General features: G+C 38.6%; 1 protein-coding gene across 11 annotated transcripts in view; it reads right to left on the bottom strand.

Annotated features, from left to right (window-relative positions):
- The window catches only part of HYCC1 (hyccin PI4KA lipid kinase complex subunit 1), an 85103-nt gene that overhangs the window by 5749 nt on the left and 56518 nt on the right, over window positions 1-22836 (bottom strand). For 10 of the 11 annotated variants that reach the window (XM_078851771.1, XM_073333735.2, XM_073333730.2 and 7 more), the window contains 4 exons: window positions 22349-22444; window positions 11964-12080; window positions 11001-11088; window positions 10268-10427 (listed from right to left, as the gene is read on the bottom strand). In XM_078851771.1, the coding sequence (XP_078707897.1) occupies window positions 10268-10427; window positions 11001-11088; window positions 11964-12080; window positions 22349-22444 (461 nt within the window). The remainder of the gene's footprint in view (window positions 1-10267; window positions 10428-11000; window positions 11089-11963; window positions 12081-22348; window positions 22445-22836) is intronic. The other variant, XM_073333737.2, reaches the window with a different exon arrangement.

Below are 22836 nucleotides of genomic sequence, written 5' to 3'. Positions count from 1 at the left end.
TATACCATACAAAAGCAAGCACAGGAAGAGAGAAGAATCACACAGAAGAATACTATTTATGTACATTGAGAGCATATAGTAACAAACTTGACAAGAATGAAAAAAATCCAATGAAAGCATAGCAATAGCCAGAAATGATAGCTCATCCTTACTCTGAAGTGCTTAATTTATTAGTAAAAAGAAAAGGAGTACTTGTGGCACCTTAGAGACTAACCAATTTATTTGAGCATGAGCTTTCGTGAGCTACAGCTCACTTCATCAGATGTTTACCGTGGAAACTGCAGCAGACTTTATATACACACAGAAATCATGAAACAATACCTCCTCCCACCCCACTGTCCTGCTGGTAATAGCTTATCTAAAGTGATCAACAGGTGGGCCATTTCCAGCACAAATCCAGGTTTTCTCACCCTCCACCCCCCCACACAAATTCACTCTCCTGCTGGTGTTAGCCCATCCAAAGTGACAACTCTTTACATAATCAAGTCGGGCTATTTCCTGCATAGATCAAGGTTTTCTCACATCCCCCCCGCCCCCATACACACACAAACTCACTCTCCTGCTGGTAATAGCTCATCTAAACTGACCATTCTCCAGGTTTAAATCCAAGTTAAACCAGAACATCTGGGGGGGGGGGGGTAGGAAAAAACAAGAGGAAACAGGCTACCTTGCATAATGACTTAGCCACTCCCAGTCTCTATTTAAGCCTAAATTAATAGTATCCAATTTGCAAATGAATTCCAATTCAGCAGTTTCTCGCTGGAGTCTGGATTTGAAGTTTTTTTGTTTTAAGATAGCGACCTTCATGTCTGTGATTGCGTGACCAGAGAGATTGAAGTGTTCTCCGACTGGTTTATGAATGTTATAATTCTTGACATCTGATTTGTGTCCATTTATTCTTTTACGTAGAGACTGTCCAGTTTGACCAATGTACATGGCAGAGGGGCATTGCTGGCACATGATGGCATAGATCACATTGGTGGATGTGCAGGTGAACGAGCCTCTGATAGTGTGGCTGATGTTATTAGGCCCTGTGATGGTGTCCCCTGAATAGATATGTGGGCACAATTGGCAACGGGCTTTGTTGCAAGGATAAGTTCCTGGGTTAGTGGTTCTGTTGTGTGGTATGTGGTTGTTGGTGAGTATTTGCTTCAGGTTGCGGGGCTGTCTGTAGGCAAGGACTGGCCTGGCAGTCCTTGCCTACAGACAGCCCCGCAACCTGAAGCAAATACTCACCAACAACCACATACCACACAACAGAACCACTAACCCAGGAACTTATCCTTGCAACAAAGCCCGTTGCCAATTGTGCCCACATATCTATTCAGGGGACACCATCACAGGGCCTAATAACATCAGCCACACTATCAGAGGCTCGTTCACCTGCACATCCACCAATGTGATCTATGCCATCATGTGCCAGCAATGCCCCTCTGCCATGTACATTGGTCAAACTGGACAGTCTCTACGTAAAAGAATAAATGGACACAAATCAGATGTCAAGAATTATAACATTCATAAACCAGTCGGAGAACACTTCAATCTCTCTGGTCACGCAATCACAGACATGAAGGTCGCTATCTTAAAACAAAAAAACTTCAAATCCAGACTCCAGCGAGAAACTGCTGAATTGGAATTCATTTGCAAATTGGATACTATTAATTTAGGCTTAAATAGAGACTGGGAGTGGCTAAGTCATTATGCAAGGTAGCCTGTTTCCTCTTGTTTTTTCCTACCCCCCCCCCCCCAGATGTTCTGGTTTAACTTGGATTTAAACCTGGAGAATGGTCAGTTTAGATGAGCTATTACCAGCAGGAGAGTGAGTTTGTGTGTGTATGGGGGTGGGGGGGATGTGAGAAAACCTTGATCTATGCAGGAAATAGCCCGACTTGATTATGTAAAGAGTTGTCACTTTGGATGGGCTAACACCAGCAGGAGAGTGAATTTGTGTGGGGGGGTGGAGGGTGAGAAAACCTGGATTTGTGCTGGAAATGGCCCACCTGTTGATCACTTTAGATAAGCTATTACCAGCAGGACAGTGGGGTGGGAGGAGGTATTGTTTCATGATTTCTGTGTGTATATAAAGTCTGCTGCAGTTTCCACGGTAAACATCTGATGAAGTGAGCTGTAGCTCACGAAAGCTCATGCTCAAATAAATTGGTTAGTCTCTAAGGTGCCACAAGTACTCCTTTTCTTTTTGCGAATACAGACTAACACGGCTGTTCCTCTGAAACCTGTAATTTATTAGTGAAACAGTTCTTTCAAAATCCTCAGGACTAAGTAAAGAATATCAAGATTAAGAGTATTTGAGTTTTTAGAACTGCAGACAACAACTGTCTGGGCTGTAAGGTTACTTTCAAACTTGTTGATATGAAGCTTACATATGAATATTGAAGGAACACTAATTTAGGATAAATATCTGAGTAAACACTGAAGTCGCAGGGGCATGAAACCTCGCAAACATTCAGCTACTACACAGTCTATTTGACCACCAGAGTCATGCTATCTGCTGGACAGAATGATTTGAAAGTAAGTTAAATACCTGACAATTTACTATAATGGTGAAATGTTTGTGAAATGTTTTCAAGAACAACTTAATGGCAAAAGGCCCCCCCATGCATTGCATGAGCAAACATCCGAAGACCCTTTCTAATGGTTTAGGTTAGGGGTTTGCCTGTATGTCAATGGCCAAAACAAAAACTTTTCCCATACCGCTTAGCACGATTTTTATCAGCTGGCAGGCTGCCACTCTCTAAGTGAAGTGGCTTTAGCACAGTACTGTCGTTTGTGAAGTGTTTTGGAATTCTCAAGGATGAAAGTGTGTGCGGTTTATATTTTTTAGTATCTATATAGATATATATGCATGCCTGTTGTCAAAATTTCAGCAGTGAAGATAAGTCTGATTTCAACACTTGTGGAAGGGATTAAGTAGGAAAACTTACTGTTAGGTTTTTTAGGAGTCTGAGTGGAGGCACAAAGGTTACCTCCAAAGGGTGTCTATTTGTATTGTGTCTATTTCAGTTAACAGGAACTTTTTTGATTAGAGCGAGTAATAACAACAGTAGGGAAGAAAGGTAACAAATGAACACCACCTGGTACTAATAAGGTGAACCAACTGCATTTCAACATGGCTACACAGCTCTGTACTTATGTAAAGCAGCAGAGAAGTCAGTTTTTTGCAGTGGCAATACCTATTTTGGCCACAAAGCTCTTCCACATCCCATCTTTTATAGCTAAAAAACACCTTTAACTGTCTCTAATGGACATAAGGAATCTTAAAATTCTGTTTAAAATTGTCTGCATGCGCATGCCTAAGTGTGTAGCCATTATGACAATGCACTGGAAACGCCAATCTCAAAAGTGTTACTAAGTTACATTTAAACACATAGTTAGAATTCATTGATTGGTATTTTCATTTATAGCCTCACATTTTTCAGATTTCAGCTGTAATTTAACAACTTGTTTCCTCTCTCCCACCCTGCCCCCAAAAGCCAATTTTTACAGTTTTGGTTCAAATGACACTATTTAGGTCTACTCATTTGATGCCAAAGGAATTAATACATCTAACTGCCAAGAACATGGGATGAGACAGAAAAAAACAAAACAAAACAAAAAAACACCTAACCCTGAAGGGTCACTGTAGTTTTTGGCATGCTAGATAGCAATTAATATTTTTGAAGTGTTTTGGAATTCTTGAGGATGAAAGGTGTGTGTGGGGTTTATATTTTTCAGTATCTATATAGATATATATGCTTGCCTGTTGTCAAAATTTCAGCAGTGAAGACAAAACAAAAACGTTATAAAAACAAAACTGAACAAAAATGTACTTAAAGCTACTATAGATTTGTTAGTCTGCATCTAAGACTTTAAGATGCACTAGACAAGTGCTGCCAGAGCTTTTATCCCATTTGCTTTCAATTTTCTTTTTCTTTCTTCCTTAAATAATACAACTTTTAACCTTATACAAGACATTCAATTTTCCTACATATTTTTCTATTTATGGTTGGAGACAGAACAGCCCCTACATACCTATTTTTAAATAGAACTATAAGGACTGATAATGCAAGAAATTATTTTGCCTTTAGGCAGATTATTTACAGGAAAACCAAGTCAATAGCAACAATAATAAAAAGCCAGCCACAATTTGATGAATAGATGGTGGACTCAAAAAGAAAAGGAGGACTTGTGGCACCTTAGAGACTAACCAATTTATTAGAGCATAAGCTTTCGTGAGCTACAGCTCAGATCAAGATATCTGTCTCCCACAGGACAGACTGATTAAGAGAGCTTTAAGCTAGGTATTCAGGGAAGATGGTTGGGAGATATAATCTCCATGCCTCATTCTAATATTGAGCTAAAGGAAAATCATGTAAAAGACAATGAACAACAATGAAAAAAAGAACAGAGGGTGGAAGAATGGATAACAAGAAGAAAGATCGTGTCAATACCACTGACAGTAACAGTCAGACAGGCAACAGTGGCAGTAAAATGACAGACTAATCAGGTGAGGAATCTGGGTGAAGGCAAAAAGGAACAACTGAGATGGCTGTACACCACTGCAAGGAAATGGAGGAACTAGAACTACTGATACAGGAAGTGAGACCACATATTATAGGAATAATGGAAACAGTGGAATAGTCGTCATGACTGGACTACAGGTATTAAAGGGCATGTGCTGTTCAGGAAAGACAGCTAAGAACAATGATATTTTTCTTCAGTAGAAGTTACATATAAATGTGACCATTATAATGAAGACTATTCGCTAGATTTTCAGTGTCAATAGAGAGACTGGGGTAATATTTCTAAGCCTGTTAAACAATATGCAGATCTTTCTCAAAAGACAGATTTTATTTATAGCACAGCAGTAAGTTATATTTTATAGTGAACTTGGTGTGGACAGGCTTACTTCAATGCAAATTTTCCACATTAGGTAACAATGCATTTTATCAAGAGATTGATTACTCCTGAAAAGCAAATTTTAAAATTAGACTAAAAGATTATAAATTGTAAGAGTCCAGACCATTGAGATATGATAAAAATCTAATATTAAATAAGTCCTTATCCTTTCTATCTATACTCTATACAACTGCCATTTACATATGCTTATTTTCTTCAAGAATTGGAAAAACTATTTTTTAATCATTTAAAAAAACTCTGCTGAAACATTAGTAATAAACAGTATATTATTTTGTGTTTGAATGCATTTTTCTATTAAATCTACAGCCACTGCTCCAGGATGTGTCACTCAACTCCTCCTCCCATGCTCCTGCTTTACAGTCTTCCATTTTGTGTGTGTATGATGACGAGGAGGGGACGATGGGTGGGCATACACGTCACAGTATTAGGAAATAAGTCAAATTTCAATACTCAGGTTGGTGGCTCAAATTTAAGCATTCCATGTGAGATCAGTACATCAGCCTCATAAAAGGCAGTAACTAGCTGTTGTCAGAATTAGCGAAAGTACTTTCCAGTCCTTTATGTCATGAAATCAGAATTTACACAGCAGTATCACCAGATCCATAGGGAGCATATCTAACCCTCAGCCAGTCCACAGATTTTAATGCTGAATAGGCTTTATGCTGTCAACAACTTCTCCAATTGCAAATACTTTCTAAAATTAAATAAGAACATTTTTGAAATTTCATCCTGAGCCAACTGAGTTATGTAGCATAATTATTTTAAACTACACAGCTTTTCAGATGCCCTTGTATATCTCCATATGGATTTCCCAGTTTTTGGGATTAAGTGGTTTAACACATTTTTCTCCACTGTTTTTCTCATCTTAGTTTTGCAGTTGTGTCTAATTCCAGGTTTCAGAGTAGCAGCCGTGTTAGTCTGTATCCGCAAAAAGAACAGGAGTACTTGTGGCACCTTAGAGGCTAACAAATGCATTGGGAGCATAAGCTTTCGTGGGCTACTTATTCCAATAAGTCATTACATTAAAAAAAATCAACCGTCTATTTTGTTTTTTGTCATAAGTCCACACTTCTCCAACTAAACTACTGTACTTGGATGCTCCCAGAAGTTAGTGAAGGTTAGTCTGTACTAGAAGACATCATAATACTGTACTTCCATTCTAAGAGTTCAAATTATTCCAAAATGTCTCCAGAGAACAGATCTTTCAGATTTTAATTGCATTTTCTTTTCAGCTTATATGTTGAAAGTTTTCATAAGAGGGTGTTCTATCTCCAGGTACCTAACTATTGGTATTAGGAAGTTTGAGATGTCAGAAGTCACTCCATTTTCACAGAATCAAAGCCTGTGCTTTTCAGTGTAAAGTGTTCATTGTGTAATGCATTTGACATCAGCAGCTAATAGCTGTAAACATCAGGAAATCCCCATCCTCTTGGATTTCTGCATAGAGGAAATTTTACTGGATAGTCAAAGCCATTTTCCTCAAACAAATATAAAAGTATTTCACTGAAGCTCTTAGAACTATTTATCAGAATCTATATGTTACAGCCACCAGCAATAACAAGATTTGGGGTAAATAGCACATTTTGATTAACTTAGTCCACACACCCAGCCCATAAATGGTCTGTAGCAAAGAAAGAATTTTCTTGAGATAGCAGCTTGTAAGAGTGTGTGATTTGTATTCCAAATATTTTTATACTGTGCAGTCCATCTAAATTCCTATTTTCTGCACCAAGACATCTAGCTTGTCAGTGTTTCTACTAAACAATAAACTAATCTCAAAACTCCTTTAGTTTTTAAAAACTGATATCAAGTTTCAGCTGAGACTAACTTTGTATTCATGTCATGAACAGGGATTCTCTGCATATCCTAGTAAGAGCCCCCAGACTAATTAAACAAGAGATGATGAATTCTAACAATATAGTCAGTAGAGTAGCCTTCACAAGCCCTCCCCCTTCTTGCCACCAACTTGGATGTTCACCCTCGTTCAGACTATCCTCTCTCCACAACACACGTCCCTAAAGGGCATTCCAATTTTCTCTCCCCGCCTTCAGTGTCTCTGCTGACTTACCACATCTTGTCATTCCCACCTTCAGTGTCTCTGCTGACTTACCACATCTGCAAGTAGTTCATAAAACAGCAACCACCGCCTGCTACTCCCATGGGTGGGGCAGGTGGCTGCCTCCTCACATGTTGCTTCCATGGCTAAATAGTCCAGGGGCAGTTGGCAGAGTGAGAGGAAGCTGGTAGACAGATGGATACGCAGTTTCAAAGCAGCTGCTATCCATCCCCACCCCGCCGCACCACAAGAGAGAGAGACTTCATGATAGTAAAGGATAAGAGGTAGCAAGGTAGGAGATATATCACATCCAATCCCTGGCTGCTGTTCTTGTTCTTACCTTCTACCCACAGGCCAGGAAAAAGTGAGGCAGCCCTTGGAGCCCCACTATTCCAAGTATGATGGCAATATCTTTTTCAGGATTCTCTGGTCTATGAGTGTCTAATCACTGCAGGAGCTGTTGGTTCAAGATTTATGTCCAAAACCCAAATCTTATCCAGCTCCTCAGAAGAAATTCATCGGGAATTAATAAGTCAGTTCCCACTGCAACACAAGAGTTACTTCACAGTATTTTGATCTTTATAATGAGTTTGTCTACATCAAATTTGGAGAATGGTTCAAGCAAGTCTTTCCTCCACCCAGAAAAGTACACCCTGACCCCTTAGAAAAAGGAGCAGCTGTAACGTTTGAGGGTTTTTTCCCCCCCAGTCTATATATTACATTTAATGGCCTGTTAAGAAAGCCTGTCCGGCCTGGATTTATGATTCAGGAAGAAATTCCTGCTGTCCAATAGTCAGGGTTTTTGCTAGAATTTTTATAAACAACATTTTGGAAATGAGGTAGACTGAAACTGGTATAATACACAGAGCCTTTTCCATCTATAACCCCCCAAAAGCCTTGTCAGTCATTGAACAGATATTGCAGATTCACTTTTGGCATACTGGAAATGTCTAGTGACAGGATATTAGGGACACCCAATCATTTTTGGCTGAAAAGTTTTGGCTACACAAGTTTATTCCAGGAGTGCAATTTTTCCCGTTAAACCATTTGGTGCCACCATCCAAAGTCTTAGATTGTAGTTCCCTCCCTGAATCAAATGGAATCTTGGCAAGAACTTATTTTTTTGTAAAAGAGCCCTTATTTTTTTCCCAGAGGTTACCATCATTCCTTGCTTGGGTCACACTAGTTGCTTAGAATGAGATTAATATTATGCTTTTCTCTATTAACGGTCACACCATCTCTCTTCATAAGTGAATAGCTTTTTCTATGTTTCATGGGAGTTTGTGTCTCTACTAACACTATCAAACCTCTTGCCTTACTGTTATCTGCTGCAGCAAATACTTGTCCCACCCAATGTCTCTTGAACTTCGCCATCTGTATGAAGCATGATCCCTGCAAGAAGGCAATATCAAAGCATGATTTTTGTAAAGACTGCAAGACCTTTATCTTTGCTGGATAGTCAGCATCTTTAAAATGCATGAAATAAGACTTGTTAGTATTGGCCCATTATAATCCATGTTTTTATTCTGTATTATCAAAAGCAATAAGTAGAAGACACCAGGAGAGAGTTAAATTTGCCTTCAATTTCTCTCAGAAAGAAGCAACAACAGATCCACTGTCTTCGCTCTATGCTTCCCTGTATCAATGAGTTTGAATTACCAACACCAAAGCCACACAGAGGAGCAAGATTAAAGACAGACTGACAACTGGCTAAATCATGTTCAGAGATGGTTTCTTGATTAAAACGCTGTGCTGCCATTTGCTTGAGAGTTGCTGGCCCCTTACTGATTTCAAGGAGATTCTGACAAGTCTGAGGCAGCAGCAGATCCTGCCTTACTTTCTTCCGCTAATTAGAAAGGGCCAGTAGCCATTTCACACACTGTAGGTTGATATACTTCCTTGTACTCCTATGATTTCAGTTAGTAATAACTATTGGAATTTATCTAAGCACTTGTATTCTCCAGCACTGGCTCTGACCCATAAACAGCCATCCCTTAGGACCACTGCACTCAGCCCGTTTTCACTGATACTTTTAAATTTTTCATGAAGAGATTGATGTAAATACTACCACAGTGGGCATTATTGTACGTCAAGGTAAATAAGCGAGAGTTTTGTAGATTACCTACAAATTTGGATGTTATAATTTTTTAAAAAATCAGCACTTATCCAAGATCACTAGGTCATATACCATTTTTTAAACAGTCTTGTAGTAATTTAGTTATTATACTGCCTATATAATAATGATGCCTATCATAGTAATACCAACACTGAGCCCATCCCAAAACAGTCAAAACATCAATTAAAGATAAAGAATGACCATATTATATAAGAGCCAATATTAATGATCTTCACCGGCTTTCAACCCAAGGTGGTAGTTACAAGGCCTTAGGCACAGCAAGCGAACATGAGCACTGATCTGTGCTGGATTTGCTCTTCCTTCTCAGACTGGAAAAGTAGAGTGCAGATAATGGACTACCGCAAAAACAGAAGCCTTAACGTGCTGTTTTCTGCCAGCCCAGACTGGGCATGATTAAAGACCTCTGATTAAGTTATTTTTTAAGCTTCTATTCATGCATAATGATAATAATTATTAATACCATTGTAACATGACCATCTTCTCCCACTCTACACCCTGCCCAGCTTTCTTTGAACATTTTGCATGAAGGTTCTATAGGGAGAACATTACCTGCTTTAAATTAGTTTGGTTATTACAACTAATAATTGCTTCATTCTGGACACAAATGTGGGATACACTAACAGATATTTGATATACTAATGCTTCAAGTTAAATAAATGGTATGTGTAACTTCTTTAGCTACAGATTCAAGAATTTTGTACAGTCCTACATTTTAAAATAAAACCAAAAATTTTGAAGAACTGAATAGCTGAGGAGAGAAACAGAAAATGTTCACTCAGAGCTACAGCAAGGAAATCTGTATTTCCCAGTTAGAAAAAAGGAATCTGTTACTGGCAATTATGTCTCAGTATATAATAGCTAGACATAAGCTAACTCAATAGCACAATGGCTCAAACATCCAACTGGGCAATACTCAATACAGAACCAAGTGAGCTGCTAAGACTGCTCTGTTCGTACTCTTCAGAGAAAGATCCAATATATTGGATTTTTAAAGAGAGACTAGTATATAGCAGCTTTCACTCACTAACCAGAGACATTTTGGTTAAGATTAAAATTAAATAGAAAATGTGTGCATTACTCTAAGAATTTCAACTTTTAAAAAAAAATAGCTCTAATAACAAAAGCATAACATTTGATGTGTGCAGTGTGTTTCTTACCATGTCTCTTCCATCTGTGCCCCCGAATAGACATGCTAGTCACAGCATTTCTTGATATTCTAGATGAAGTGGGCGTAATTTCAACCTGAATACATCTTGTACCTTCTTTACTAGATTTCATGGCACCTTGAGGCAGTGATGCCTTTATTGCATTAGCAACCTAGGGAGGAAAAATGTGGGTGAAGTTCTTATCAAGATTTGAATTCTAACAGAAGTATTATTTACAGTAATTAGAATATTTTTACAACTCTGGAAAAAATATAATACCACATGCAATCTGAGATCAGCTATGATTATATGATTCAAAGTAATTATCAAAGATTAGACTAAAATCTGTTAGCAATTATGCCTTTATTTCCTGTTGGTTTGGAGTCTTAAATCAAGCAACCAGCACAATGCTTTAAACAGCTGCTTTGATGGTAGTCCCCATTTAAAACAATGACTACTTACCACATGCTTCATCGTGCTTTTGTGCCTCCCCCAAGGCTTTAAATTCTACTTTTCCATTGTTTGAGTGCATAAAATAAACAACTTTTTTTGGGGGGGGGGGGGATGGGGGTGAAGGAGTATTAAAAATGCATGCTTCCAAACATCTTTAGCATAGGTAGGACACAGATGATTCCTTGTGGGCCTATGGTTCATTGGTTCATTATAATGCTGCATCACCAGCATGATTTACAGTTTAGTTACTTTGTATCTAGATTTGTATAAAAAATCCCAACATAATACCTACCAGCAGTGGTTCTGGATACAACTCCAGCTGAGCTCTATATAAAATGTCATCCATTGCTTTACGAGCTAGATCCCATTCTCCATTATAACTAGAAAAATTATAATTTAGTATGATTACCAAGTTTTATAAACTGCACCCTCATTTTTATCTTAAGTAAAAGCCGAGTGTCTCTCCTTGGTCACATTACCTTCAAACATTAACAATAACCTTATTCAGAAATCAGTTCAGGTGAGTCATTAAACTTACTATTAATAAGAACAAAACGTACAGGGAGACAATTCTCTTATAAACAGATAGTTTTTACTTTTTAATTAAAGAAAAAGAAATGCAAGTTTAAAAGCAGTTTGTTTATAATCAATAACTTACACTCCTGAGTGGTTTAATTTTAGGTAAACGTTCAACAATTTATTGCATTTTAGTCATGGAATTTCAATAGAAGTTGCATAGCTAGTATGCTGTCTGCTGTTCCACATTTTGAATATTTACTAATGTTGTGAACAAGTCTATGAGATCAGTTATTTCAGTTAATACAACAACATCAAAATTTAGTTAGTTTTACCTTGGAACATTAGTGGATGATAAGAGTGTTGAAGACAAGAGAAGCAATAATGTGGATGTGGCAAGAAAAATTTAAGATTGAAATAAATTTTCCAAAACTGGAACCACATGTGTCATTTCTAAGCATGAACACATATGTGAGTAAGAATGGATATGGGATGAATAGATACACTAGTTGCAAATGGTTATTAAAAATATTCTGATATTAGTTAAATTTACCAAGTGGAATTTTCCTTCTCAAATTGCATGCTTCCTTGCAGCTTACAGAATTATCCCATTAGGAGAATATTAGGAGAACATAATCCTAAACATAATTCTGCCAATCATGAATTAACAGGTACAAAAGAACATCTGTGCTAGAGAGAATACACAAGTTAAGCTGTCCTATGTATATGGTAAACTTACAAGGCATAGTAAATCCCAGTTAGCATTTGCACCATGAATTCAGAAGAAACTGGAATCCTGCTATTTACTCCTTTGTATTTTCTTACTTGTTGCCGAGGATATCCACAGACACAGATTCTAGAGAAACCATGCATTTGGCATTAGTACAGCTGTTAATTTAGATGACTCCTTATCTAAAATATTACAAAGCTAAGAAGAGTTTACTATATGCCACAGCTAGAAGTGGAAACCACAAAGCGAACCCATCCAGCAATCAATTTTTCTGAACCAGATCACACTTATGTATCCATTTTGAAAAATGTGTGTCAAATAAGTGTTCAAAATGCCCTCTACTGGTGGAGTATGAGTCCTTCATACTTCATTTACACACAAAAGAAATGTAAGTCACTCATCCTACAAGCATATAGCAACGAAATACAGAAGTATCAGATTACTCATTGTACTATACTTCTCAAACACGCACACACTAGTGAATCTACCATATGTTGCTCCTCATAAAATGAAAATTATCTTTGCCAGTATTACAGCATATTACATGCTCTACATTTACAAAATTAATCTAAAAATGGTAAAAATCTGTTCTGCTTTGATGCAAGTTTTCAATTAGATTCCATCACAGATTGTAACATATGTGGCTTTTGTAGATCAAAAATGACAAACTTGACACACATAGTAAATCACGGAATATACATGAATAGACTTTTTTCAAAAACTAAAAGAACATAATGTAATTTAATTGCAGTATTTTAATCAAGTTTTGTTATGTCGTCTTCCTCAAGGTGGAGACTGGAAGATATTAAAGATCAGAAACTAATTTTGAACTGGTTTCAGAGTAACAGCCGTGTTAGTCTGTATTCGCAAAAAGAAAAGGAGTACTTGTGGCACCTTAGAGACTAACCAATTTATTTGAGCATAAGCTTTCGTGAGCTACAGCTCACTTCATCGGATCCTTTAATTTTGAACTGTTATAATGAAATACTCTCTTAGCAGATACTTTATCCTTGTAACACTCCCCTGGTTTCTGTTTGCAGTTTACAGTAACTAGTACATGCATCTGACTTTTTCTGCCATAAACATAAGAAATGACTCTGAGACTGAGTCCAAAGATCTTCTACTGAACAGTGCCTTCAGGTGCCAATAGTTCTTCATAGTTAGGAGGTCCTATGTTTTAATCCTGGTTCTGCCATTGACTTGCTGGGCATTTTTGGACATATCACTTCATCTCTCTGTGCCTCATTCTGCCACCCAGTCTTTGTCATACCTATTTAAAATTGTAAATTCTTTAGATGAAGAACTTCTCTCTCTGTATGTGATTGGGTTTCGAGGCACTACTGTCGTACAACTTTTGACTGAATGTTTCCTCTCAATCCTTTGAATCTTTTTACTACACCTCCACAATTTCTATCTTATTCTTGTAATGCCATCCCTTCTTTACAAATCTCTATTCCTCAGACATCAATATTTTCCTCCTGTTATAATTTATTCCATGTTTAAATAAAAATAATTCTAACACCAGGCTCCCAAACACGGTCCATGGATATCTGCTTTATCTGCAGATATTGACAGATTTGCAGGACTCTCGATATAAAATTTGGGTCCACATTCATCCACGATCCACAAACATGGTCCGTGGATATCCACAGATTTGCGGGGCTCTGATTATGTGGTAAGAGTGATGGCATGCTGCATGAATTTTTATAGGCCTCCTACATGTCTGAAGAGGATTTTTGATGGTCTTGTTGGGGAATGAAGCTAATTTTACATTTAGTTATCCTTAAGTATGTGGTCTCATGCCCCAAGTCTGTCTTGACAGTGGTGATTACGAGCATTCATTTTGATGTATAAGTGATCTGAGCAGCATCTGGATCCACAGAGTTTATATTTGGATTTTATGTGATTTAACAGATAGTCAATGAAGGGAAACATTCAGAATATGAACCCATAAAATAAACTGCATTTCTGAGTTCATCAACCATTCATGAGTTTTATTTCATGCTTCACAAAATAACAGAGTCTTCTCATCTGAAGGGTATTTTAGAGAACATTAGATCCAACTGGCTGTGTTTTTCTGCATGTCTTCATCACTAGTAAACTTGACCCAACCAAGGTCTATAATCCAATTACAGTTAAACTAGTACACTGTAATACACATATGTTGGGTCAACCTTACTGGTGATGATGCTAAGTAGCAAAGCACGCAACTTAGCCTTTAGATTCCAGGTGATTTAGCAAATAGAAAAAAAAAACACAAATATTTTTCCTTAAAGTGCTCAGCCATGGTGAAAAACAGTGCCAGGTTTAGCTATGCAGTTTGATCTTACACATTCTACTTTTGGACAAATGCTGACTAGAAAAATTCCAACAGGCAGTAATACAAATGTTGTTAAAATGTGTTAATGGATTCCAAAAAAAAATCCCACTTTTATAGTCCTTTCTATTTTCATCTTTGCAGGGCATAAACTAGAGTATTTTTCTGGTAACAAAAAAGTTTTCTTAACCAAGAAAGTCTTGCCTCTGATACTGAATGTCTAGATAGATGGCAATAAGGATAAGAGATGTGAAATTAGGAAAACTGAACTTTTCTTGTATATTTAAGGGTGTTTTCCGAGTCTCTATAGTTTATGAAATAGAAGAGTTTGTCGGCTATAAGATAATCGGGGATTGGAGAAAAGGATTATGGAGTTGTTTTGTGGACTAAGTTATATGAGTATGCTAGCTAGAGTTTCCACATTAGTGCTTTCAGTCACTACAGCATAGACATTTGTCATTTCTTCTGGATCCATTTTTCCATCTCCTCTTTTTTTCCAGAAACTGAGTTTTCTTGGTTTCAGAGTAGCAGCTGTGTTAGTCTGAATCCGCAAAAAGAAAAGGAGGACTTGTGAAGTGAGCTGTAGCTCACGAAAGCTTATGCTCAAATAAATTTGTTAGTCTCTTAAGGTGCCACAAGTCCTCCTTTTCTTTTTGAGTTTCCTTGGTAACCATGCTTGCTCTATTCTGCATCAGGCACTTCCTCACATCACTCACTCTGGCTTTCCATGTTCTTTTAAGGTTGCAAAGTCAAGCACTCAGAAGTTAGGAAATGGCTGAATTTAGGCTGCCCTGAAACTTTAATTTGGTCCCTCATGTGTATAAATTAAAAACAGTCTAATTACATGATCCTGCTTCGTTCAGTGCACAGGGAATGAAGCAGCTGTTCAACATTTTTACCATCATCCAGTCAATGGCCAGTCTCCTTCTTACTGCACGCCTGCCAAAGCCTGCAAAGAATGGTGAATACTTGGGAAGATGGGCTACTGAGATCATACGCTGGGCCTGGAAGAGGGGTTTGTTAGAAGAGCCTTACCCAGCTTCTCTCCTCTCCTGCTCCTGGAGTTTCATATGCAGTGTGTTTTGCAGCTGCAGGAGAGACATGGGCCTTCCCTTAGATGAGAACCTGTTACAAAATTTTGGCACTATGCCAAAATAACTTAACCACAACAAGTGACAGAAGGGGGAAATGATTTTCAAAAGTTTGTCTTGGCTAAACCTGAAAGGAATTAAATGGGACAAAGCAGAAGCACTTCCCTGGTCTTGGTTTATCCCTGCCCAATTTCAAAGGCTTGCAGCAAACAGTGGTATTTGAGCTTCTCAAACAAATGATGCAACCATTTATGACAGAAAAAGTTAGACACCACCTGGGGGTGGTGCTCCCCCTCTAATTAAGAATCTGATTAAAGTAGCCTTGAGCTGTCAGCTCTTGTTTGTTCAACTTATATAAAAATTAGTTCCCAGAAAACCAGATCCTGGTGATGGGTTAAAAAATAACTGTACCACAGAGCACTGCAAAAGCTGTGGAATGTGCTTTAATTAAACTAGCACTCAAACCCAAAGCCAGGAATTCCAGAATGTCTGGAACTCTAGATTGAGAGAGGTCTATTTTCACTCTCTTGCATAAAGAAGAATAAGATCTCTAAATCCCTTAGTAGGTTAGAGAGGTAGGTTGTTTTCAGGAGAGTACCCACAATCTGACAGCTCCCTCTTTCTTAAAGTTTGATTGCCTCATGCCCAGAGAAAAGCCTAAAGCAAGAGGGACTCTGAGGAAATCCTCTGACTCACCGTCTGTTCAGTCCATGGTTTAATCATGGACAGCTTTATTAGATATGGGCACAATGGCCTTAGATCAGTCTGGAGCTAGGAGGATTAACTTCCATGCAAACATGGCAAAGTTCTGCTAGACTGCCTAGAAAAAACCCATATCGAGTCATCTGTTTGCCCCAGACTTCTTAAACTTTCCTGAACTACCTCCTTGCTTTTGTGTTTGTTTTGGAGGTCCATACACAGTCAAAGTTTGTCTCATTTTCTGCATATCTCCTTGTCTACCACAAGATTTCACATTTCCCCAGGCTCACCAGCAAGATACTTTAATCAAACCACTGTACTTTTGATGCTTCCTGCTATCCAATCTGTCAGTAATTCACAGAAGTTATTTATTGCTGCCCCTTTATCTAAGCCCACAATGGTTTCACTGTTGAAAAGGTTTGGACAGTGCAACAAATAAAGTTAGTTAAAAATGAAATCCTCCATCAGATACTTGACTGCCACAGCATACAACCCAGAGTGGTCTATTGCTATAGAGGCTCATGCATAAAATAGTTTTAAATGTACTGCTTCTGACTGCATTCTGTGAATGGTCTGGATCTTCATGTCAACCTTCCTTTGAACAAAAAGAGTTACTCCAGTCAAGTCTGCTTCTTCTGTTGAGCTCCAATTTTGGTATCTCTGCCTTGTCAACAAGCTCTAGTATTTTTGGATGTTCCTATGTATTGGAATTTGAGATATATTGAATGTCTCACCCATGAGGAGGATCTTTTTAATCAGTGACAAACTTTTTAAAGGCCAAATATATTTTCTTGAAATGAGAGAGCTGACAGCTTGGTTTTGAAGGACAGTTCTGTGGAATTTTGATTTAGTTGGTAGGGAGGAACAGTGGACACACCTACCTTTCCCCTCCCCTTCACTGATACCCTGCTCATCATTATAGCATCTCCATGCTTAATTCACACCCTCTCCTTCTAGCAGAGGCTAATGAGGCTATAGAACATTAAGACATATTGGTAGTATTTTACATGGTATCACAGAAGAGGCAGATGAACAAGACAGATTTGGCTAAGATCTTGCTCAAACTACTTGTTTCTGTTGCTGCAGAAACCAAACTAATCTCTGGCTCCCAAATGAAGCCGGCAGAAAAAGCCCCAAAGACTAACATTCATTTCAGAGAGAAAAAAAGTCTCAGTTTTTCTGTGCTAGGAGACTTTCAGTGTTGCCAAAGCTTCTGAGGCATGATAGCTTCATTTCTTTGTGATCTTCCCATAATCTTGCATCTCTGTCAAAACATATCAGGACACTGGCAAGTACTAATTTTTCACCATGACCCACTAACTGCTCAACTCCATGTCTTCTGTATGTTGGTGCAGGGACTGGGCTAGCACATGTGAGTGAGTACTGAAGAACCACTAGTCCTTATGATCAGTTCTTACTTCTGAGGAGGATACAGTGGCCCAGTGACTACACAGGATAGCGCCAGAGTGGTATTTTAGGGTCCCTGATGGTGCTTTTCTGCAGGGACATGCATAACGGCTGGAGTGGTGCTGGTGCTTCTTGCTGCTGCAGAGGTCCCATTTGAAGGTAATGTGTAGGGAAAGGCAATGCCTTTACATCAGGCTGTATGCATTATGGGCACTATGTAGGAGCAAGAGAAATATGGCTGATTGATTGCTTTACTCAATCAGTCTCCTTATCTGAAGGTACAATCTTTTGGTGGTGGACTTTTTTCTCCCCCACAATCCCTCTTTTCCATCAAAATACATTGGCACCTGTTCCTCCCTTTATAGTTCAGGTAGCAGAGTCCTTTAATATTTGGCTGCATTAAACACTGGTTGCAGGGGCAAATACTGGCCTGGAGCTCTTGCAGGTGTCAGCCCTGTGATATACCTGGAGAGGCTAGACAGTCGCACATGAGATCATGAGTCCACAGGCTGGGATTTCAAGAGATGCCACCAACACTCTGAGGCCCAAGACCTATTTCATCTTTGCTCAGGACCCTCTCTGATAGTCCACTTAAAGAGATAGAGTTGAGATCCAGCAAGTCCCCTATATATAAAGATTATGTCACAAGACTTATACTCTATCTGATCTGGAAACTTACGCTTGTTTGCTTTCCTTCAGTGCTTTTCCTAGATCAAGGCCTAGGGACTTAAGACACACTTTAGCATTCAACTAAAACCCATATTGTCCAATAAATGGTTTTAGGGCACATGTGACTAGGGTCCAGGGCTGTGAAATTAGATCATACCCTCTTTAGGGCAGGAAACACATCCAATTTTATTTACACAGCAGACAAAATGGGGTCATAATCCCATAGGGGCCTCTAAGCACCACAGTAGCCTCAGTATATATTCTGTAGCATACCCATACCTAATCTTTTAGTGGATAGATGGTGAGAAAACCACAGACAAGACTGATATCCGTGGAGAGGACAAAGATGGAAACAATCTCCTGTTCTGAAGCAAACCTATAGGATTGAGGTTCATTAGCAGGTTATTGCGGGAAAGTCTGTATTGTCACCATTCATCTTTCACATTTTTCTGGATCTAAAAAAGGCATATTTTGGAGACAAATATAAATGTACAATAACTGCAATGGTTATCACTTTCACTCTGCCTGACACTTTGCATGTTGATTTCAGGATGCATCCAACAAGAAAGAAACCCAAAAGATTTTATCTTTGGATCATCAGAGCAAAAGACAAAAAAAGAGTCATGCTGAGACTCATGTACTCCTACTGGAACCTGCATCTGAGACAGGGAGTAGAGATTATGAAATAAGCTTCAGTGAACAATATGCTTGTTTACCACTCAATAGCAGATGGCTGCTTGGTAAGTCTAGTAGCAGTGTGAGTCTAGGCATATAGAAAGCTAACCAACTATGGTTAAAAGCAGAGGCATTTGGCTACAATGATTGGGATCGTTAGCTTTATTCCAACATCAACTACTTATATGCTTTAATGGGCACGGCTTCCTTAGTATGGATACATCTATTTTATGGAATGATTACCGGTAATACATAAGTAAGCATAAGGCCCTGCTTATAACCAGAAAATAACCAGAAATTTGTTCTGATTTTCAGCTACACTTATTTTTTTTAAAAGGTGTATTAGATTGAAAATAGAAATCTGTGATGTATTGTAATTGCTAAAATCATGAAAGGCTTCCCAATCTAGCCATCCATCTGATGCCAATACCACTCAGAACTCTAAATAGGTACCCTAGGCCAAGTTATTTTCCACAAAAAAAAAAAAAGAGCTAAAATGGAGAGAGGGGAGCAGCATTCCTCTGCTACACCGCATCAAAGTAAGATAAAGACAATAAAAACAGAGGCATTCCGCCAGTATTACTAAAGGTATCTAAACAGAAAAACCTAAACAGAGAATTCTGTATATATAATAAAATCAAAGATTAGGTAAATTCACATAATTGATGTGCTGCCAATGTTATCTCTAATCTTGAGTTTGACCTTTGTAAACTGATATTGTAAAGGTTTGTCATGATGAATAGCAACAGCGTTACATTTCCAAATCTCTGATAAAAATAATTAACCTTTCTAGAAAGGCTGTTCAGTGTAACTCAGACTTTTACCTTTATTTGGGCAGATCCTTCAGCAGAACCATATGAACCGGAAACACCTAAGATATCCTGCTGATTCACTTAAAATGAGGAGAAAGGGAAAATTCTTTAAAAAGGGAATCCCACTACCTGTTCCACAGATCCTCCTCAGACTTAGCTCATCAGCAGATCCACATCTACAGACTTAGAATCATAGAATCATAGAATATCAGGGTTGGAAGGGACCCCAGAAGGTCATCTAGTCCAACCCCCTGCTCAAAGCAGGACCAATTCCCAGTTAAATCATAACTTAAACACACTGAACACTTAAACACACTGAAACATATCCTGGACCTCTTGTGCAAACCTCTTCCATTCCCCTGGTTCCCTAAATTGCTTTCAGCCAGGAGATCTTTGGAAAGACTTACAGACTTGGAAGGCAGACTGTATGAGGGACTGAGGGAATTTAAGTCCTGCTATTACGAAGTTCATGTTTATAGTTTTATAAGCATCAAAATGGACCATGATTCAGTACCCAAACTCATAGTGTTTACTCAGGAATGAACTTTGGTTTGCACCTCGCATCTGCAGCCACTCTATTTGGTTAACCTCAAGATAACTATCACAACTTAATGAAGCAGGATAATCAATGCCTCACTTTCCTATGCAACCCTTAACTGCTACACATTTCTGAAACCTCCTCCTCAGGTCTCCAAGATACCATTACTATCTAACAAGATGTCAGGTACGCTTCTCCACGTATAAAAGGATCTGGAGGATGGTGTGGATTGCACTCTCAGCAAATTTGCGGATGATACTAAACTGGGAGGAGTGGTAGATACGCTGGAGGGGAGGGATAGGATACAGAAAGACCTAGACAAATTGGAGGATTGGGCCAAAAGAAATCTGATGAGGTTCAATAAGGATAAGTGCAGGGTCCTGCACTTGGGACGGAAGAACCCAATGCACAGCTACAGACTAGGGACCGAATGGCTAGGCAGCAGTTCTGCGGAAAAGGACCTAGGGGTGACAGTGGACGAGAAGCTGGATATGAGTCAGCAGTGTGCCCTTGTTGCCAAGAAGGCCAATGGCATTTTGGGATGTATAAGTAGGGGCATAGCGAGCAGATCGAGGGACGTGATCGTTCCCCTCTATTCGACATTGGTGAGGCCTCATCTGGAGTACTGTGTCCACTTTTGGGCCCCACACTTCAAGAAGGATGTGGATAAATTGGAGAGAGTCCAGCGAAGGGCAACAAAAATGATTAGGGGACTGGAACACATGAGTTATGAGGAGAGGCTGAGGGAGCTGGGATTGTTTAGCCTGCAGAAGAGAAGAATGAGGGGGGATTTGATAGCTGCTTTCAACTACCTGAAAGGGGGTTCCAAAGAGGATGGCTCTAGACTGTTCTCAATGGTAGCAGATGACAGAACGAGGAGTAATGGTCTCAAGTTGCAGTGGGGGAGGTTTAGATTGGATATTAGGAAAAACTTTTTCACTAAGAGGGTGGTGAAACACTGGAATGCGTTACCTAGGGAGGTGGTAGAATCTCCTTCCTTAGAGGTTTTTAAGGTCAGGCTTGACAAAGCCCTGGCTGGGATGATTTAACTGGGAATTGGTCCTGCTTCGAGCAGGGGGTTGGACAAGATGACCTTCTGGGGTCCCTTCCAACCCTGATATTCTATGATTCTATGATTCTTTACGGTACTTACAAAAAAGAAAAAGCATCCTACTAATCTTATTCCCTCAGGATAAAAAACAAAACAAAAAACACACACAAACCCAAACCTGACAGCAATAGCTGCTCTTTTGAAGCTTGTGTGATGGTGCTTGAGATCTTTGAGTTAGTGACTAGTGGAAAACTGTTGTGTGTTATTGTTTATGGAATTTCAGGATTCTAGTTCTTGTATTTATCTGCATAAGAGTGTCACCCCATCCTTAACACCACCTCACTTCAAAGTTAGCCACAAGACACATTTGCAGGATTTGTGACAGGATGTTTGGATTTTAAGAGAGTCATGTTCTTCACTGCATCTTCTTTACTGGGTTGTATATTTCTTGTGGAAAAAAATGCAGGGCATTTCTTACACTTGAGCAAATATGTCTGAGTTTTCAGGTGAATGACTGATTTAAGGTAAATATAAGGGTAACAAATATATGAAACAGGTTATCCTTAAGCTTAAAAGTAAGATATACTACAAACATTTATAAAATGAGAAACAAGAAATAAAAAATTTCAAAGGACTGATACACATTTGTCACATGTATTTCCACTTTCAATATCATGACAATTGTAAGTTCTTTAGACTTCTCAAATCTTAGTAAAATATTAAGTCAGTCAAGTTCCCAGTTGTATAGCAACAAAACTGTAAAGCATCAAAACTCTGTTTAACAAACTTTGCAATGAGATACTAGTATTAAAGGATACTGACAATTTTTACTCAGTGCTTCAACAAAAAGTTACTACTATAACTAAGATTAGAAAAAAAAAATTCTAGATTGTTTCATTGTTTCCCCTACTGATGAGTCTCATGCAGTAAGAAAGGAAAGAAAAGCCATTTTAAAGTGTAGACAATGTGACTGTAAACCAAAACAATTTACAGGATGTTTCAGGGACTACAGGTGTTCTACATAATGGTAGTATTTTCAGGTATACTACATTACTGTTTTAACCTCTAGTTTAAAACTGCCTGGACTTCATGTTGCCTGTGTCCCTTTAATATAGTCAGCCTAAAGAAAGTTTACCTTGAGCAAATTTGACACAATGATTGAAGAGAAACTGCAGGCATGTAGCTTAAGGCAGCATTATAACACAGCAGGAGGAATGTCAGCACTTCAAACCTAAAGAAAAATTTTTTCAAAATGATCAAAAATGTAAGTTTAAAATATCAACATATTTTTAGTACTTTTCCCTTTTTAAAAGTGACTATAGAGAATAAGTTAACAAATTATGCCATGCACAGGAACCATATAAAAGAGATTCTACTATAAGTAACACAAATTTACAGCATCGTAGAATCACAGAAACGTAGGATTAGAAGGGACATCAAGAAGTCATCTAGTATAGCCCCCTGTGCTAAGGCAGAATCAAGTAAACATAGCGCAATCCTGACAGGTGTTTGTCCAACCTGTTATTAAAAACCTCCAGTGATGAGGATTGCACAGCCTCCCTTGGAAGCCTATTCCAGAGCCTCACTATCCTTATAGTTTGACAGTTTTTCCTAATATCTAAT

The sequence above is a fragment of the Lepidochelys kempii genome, chromosome 2 (assembly GCF_965140285.1).
Source record: "Lepidochelys kempii isolate rLepKem1 chromosome 2, rLepKem1.hap1, whole genome shotgun sequence".
Taxonomy (NCBI): Eukaryota; Metazoa; Chordata; order Testudines; family Cheloniidae; genus Lepidochelys; species Lepidochelys kempii.
The sequence above is the reverse complement of the archived record's forward strand: the minus strand, read 5'-3'. Positions and strand labels throughout refer to the sequence as shown.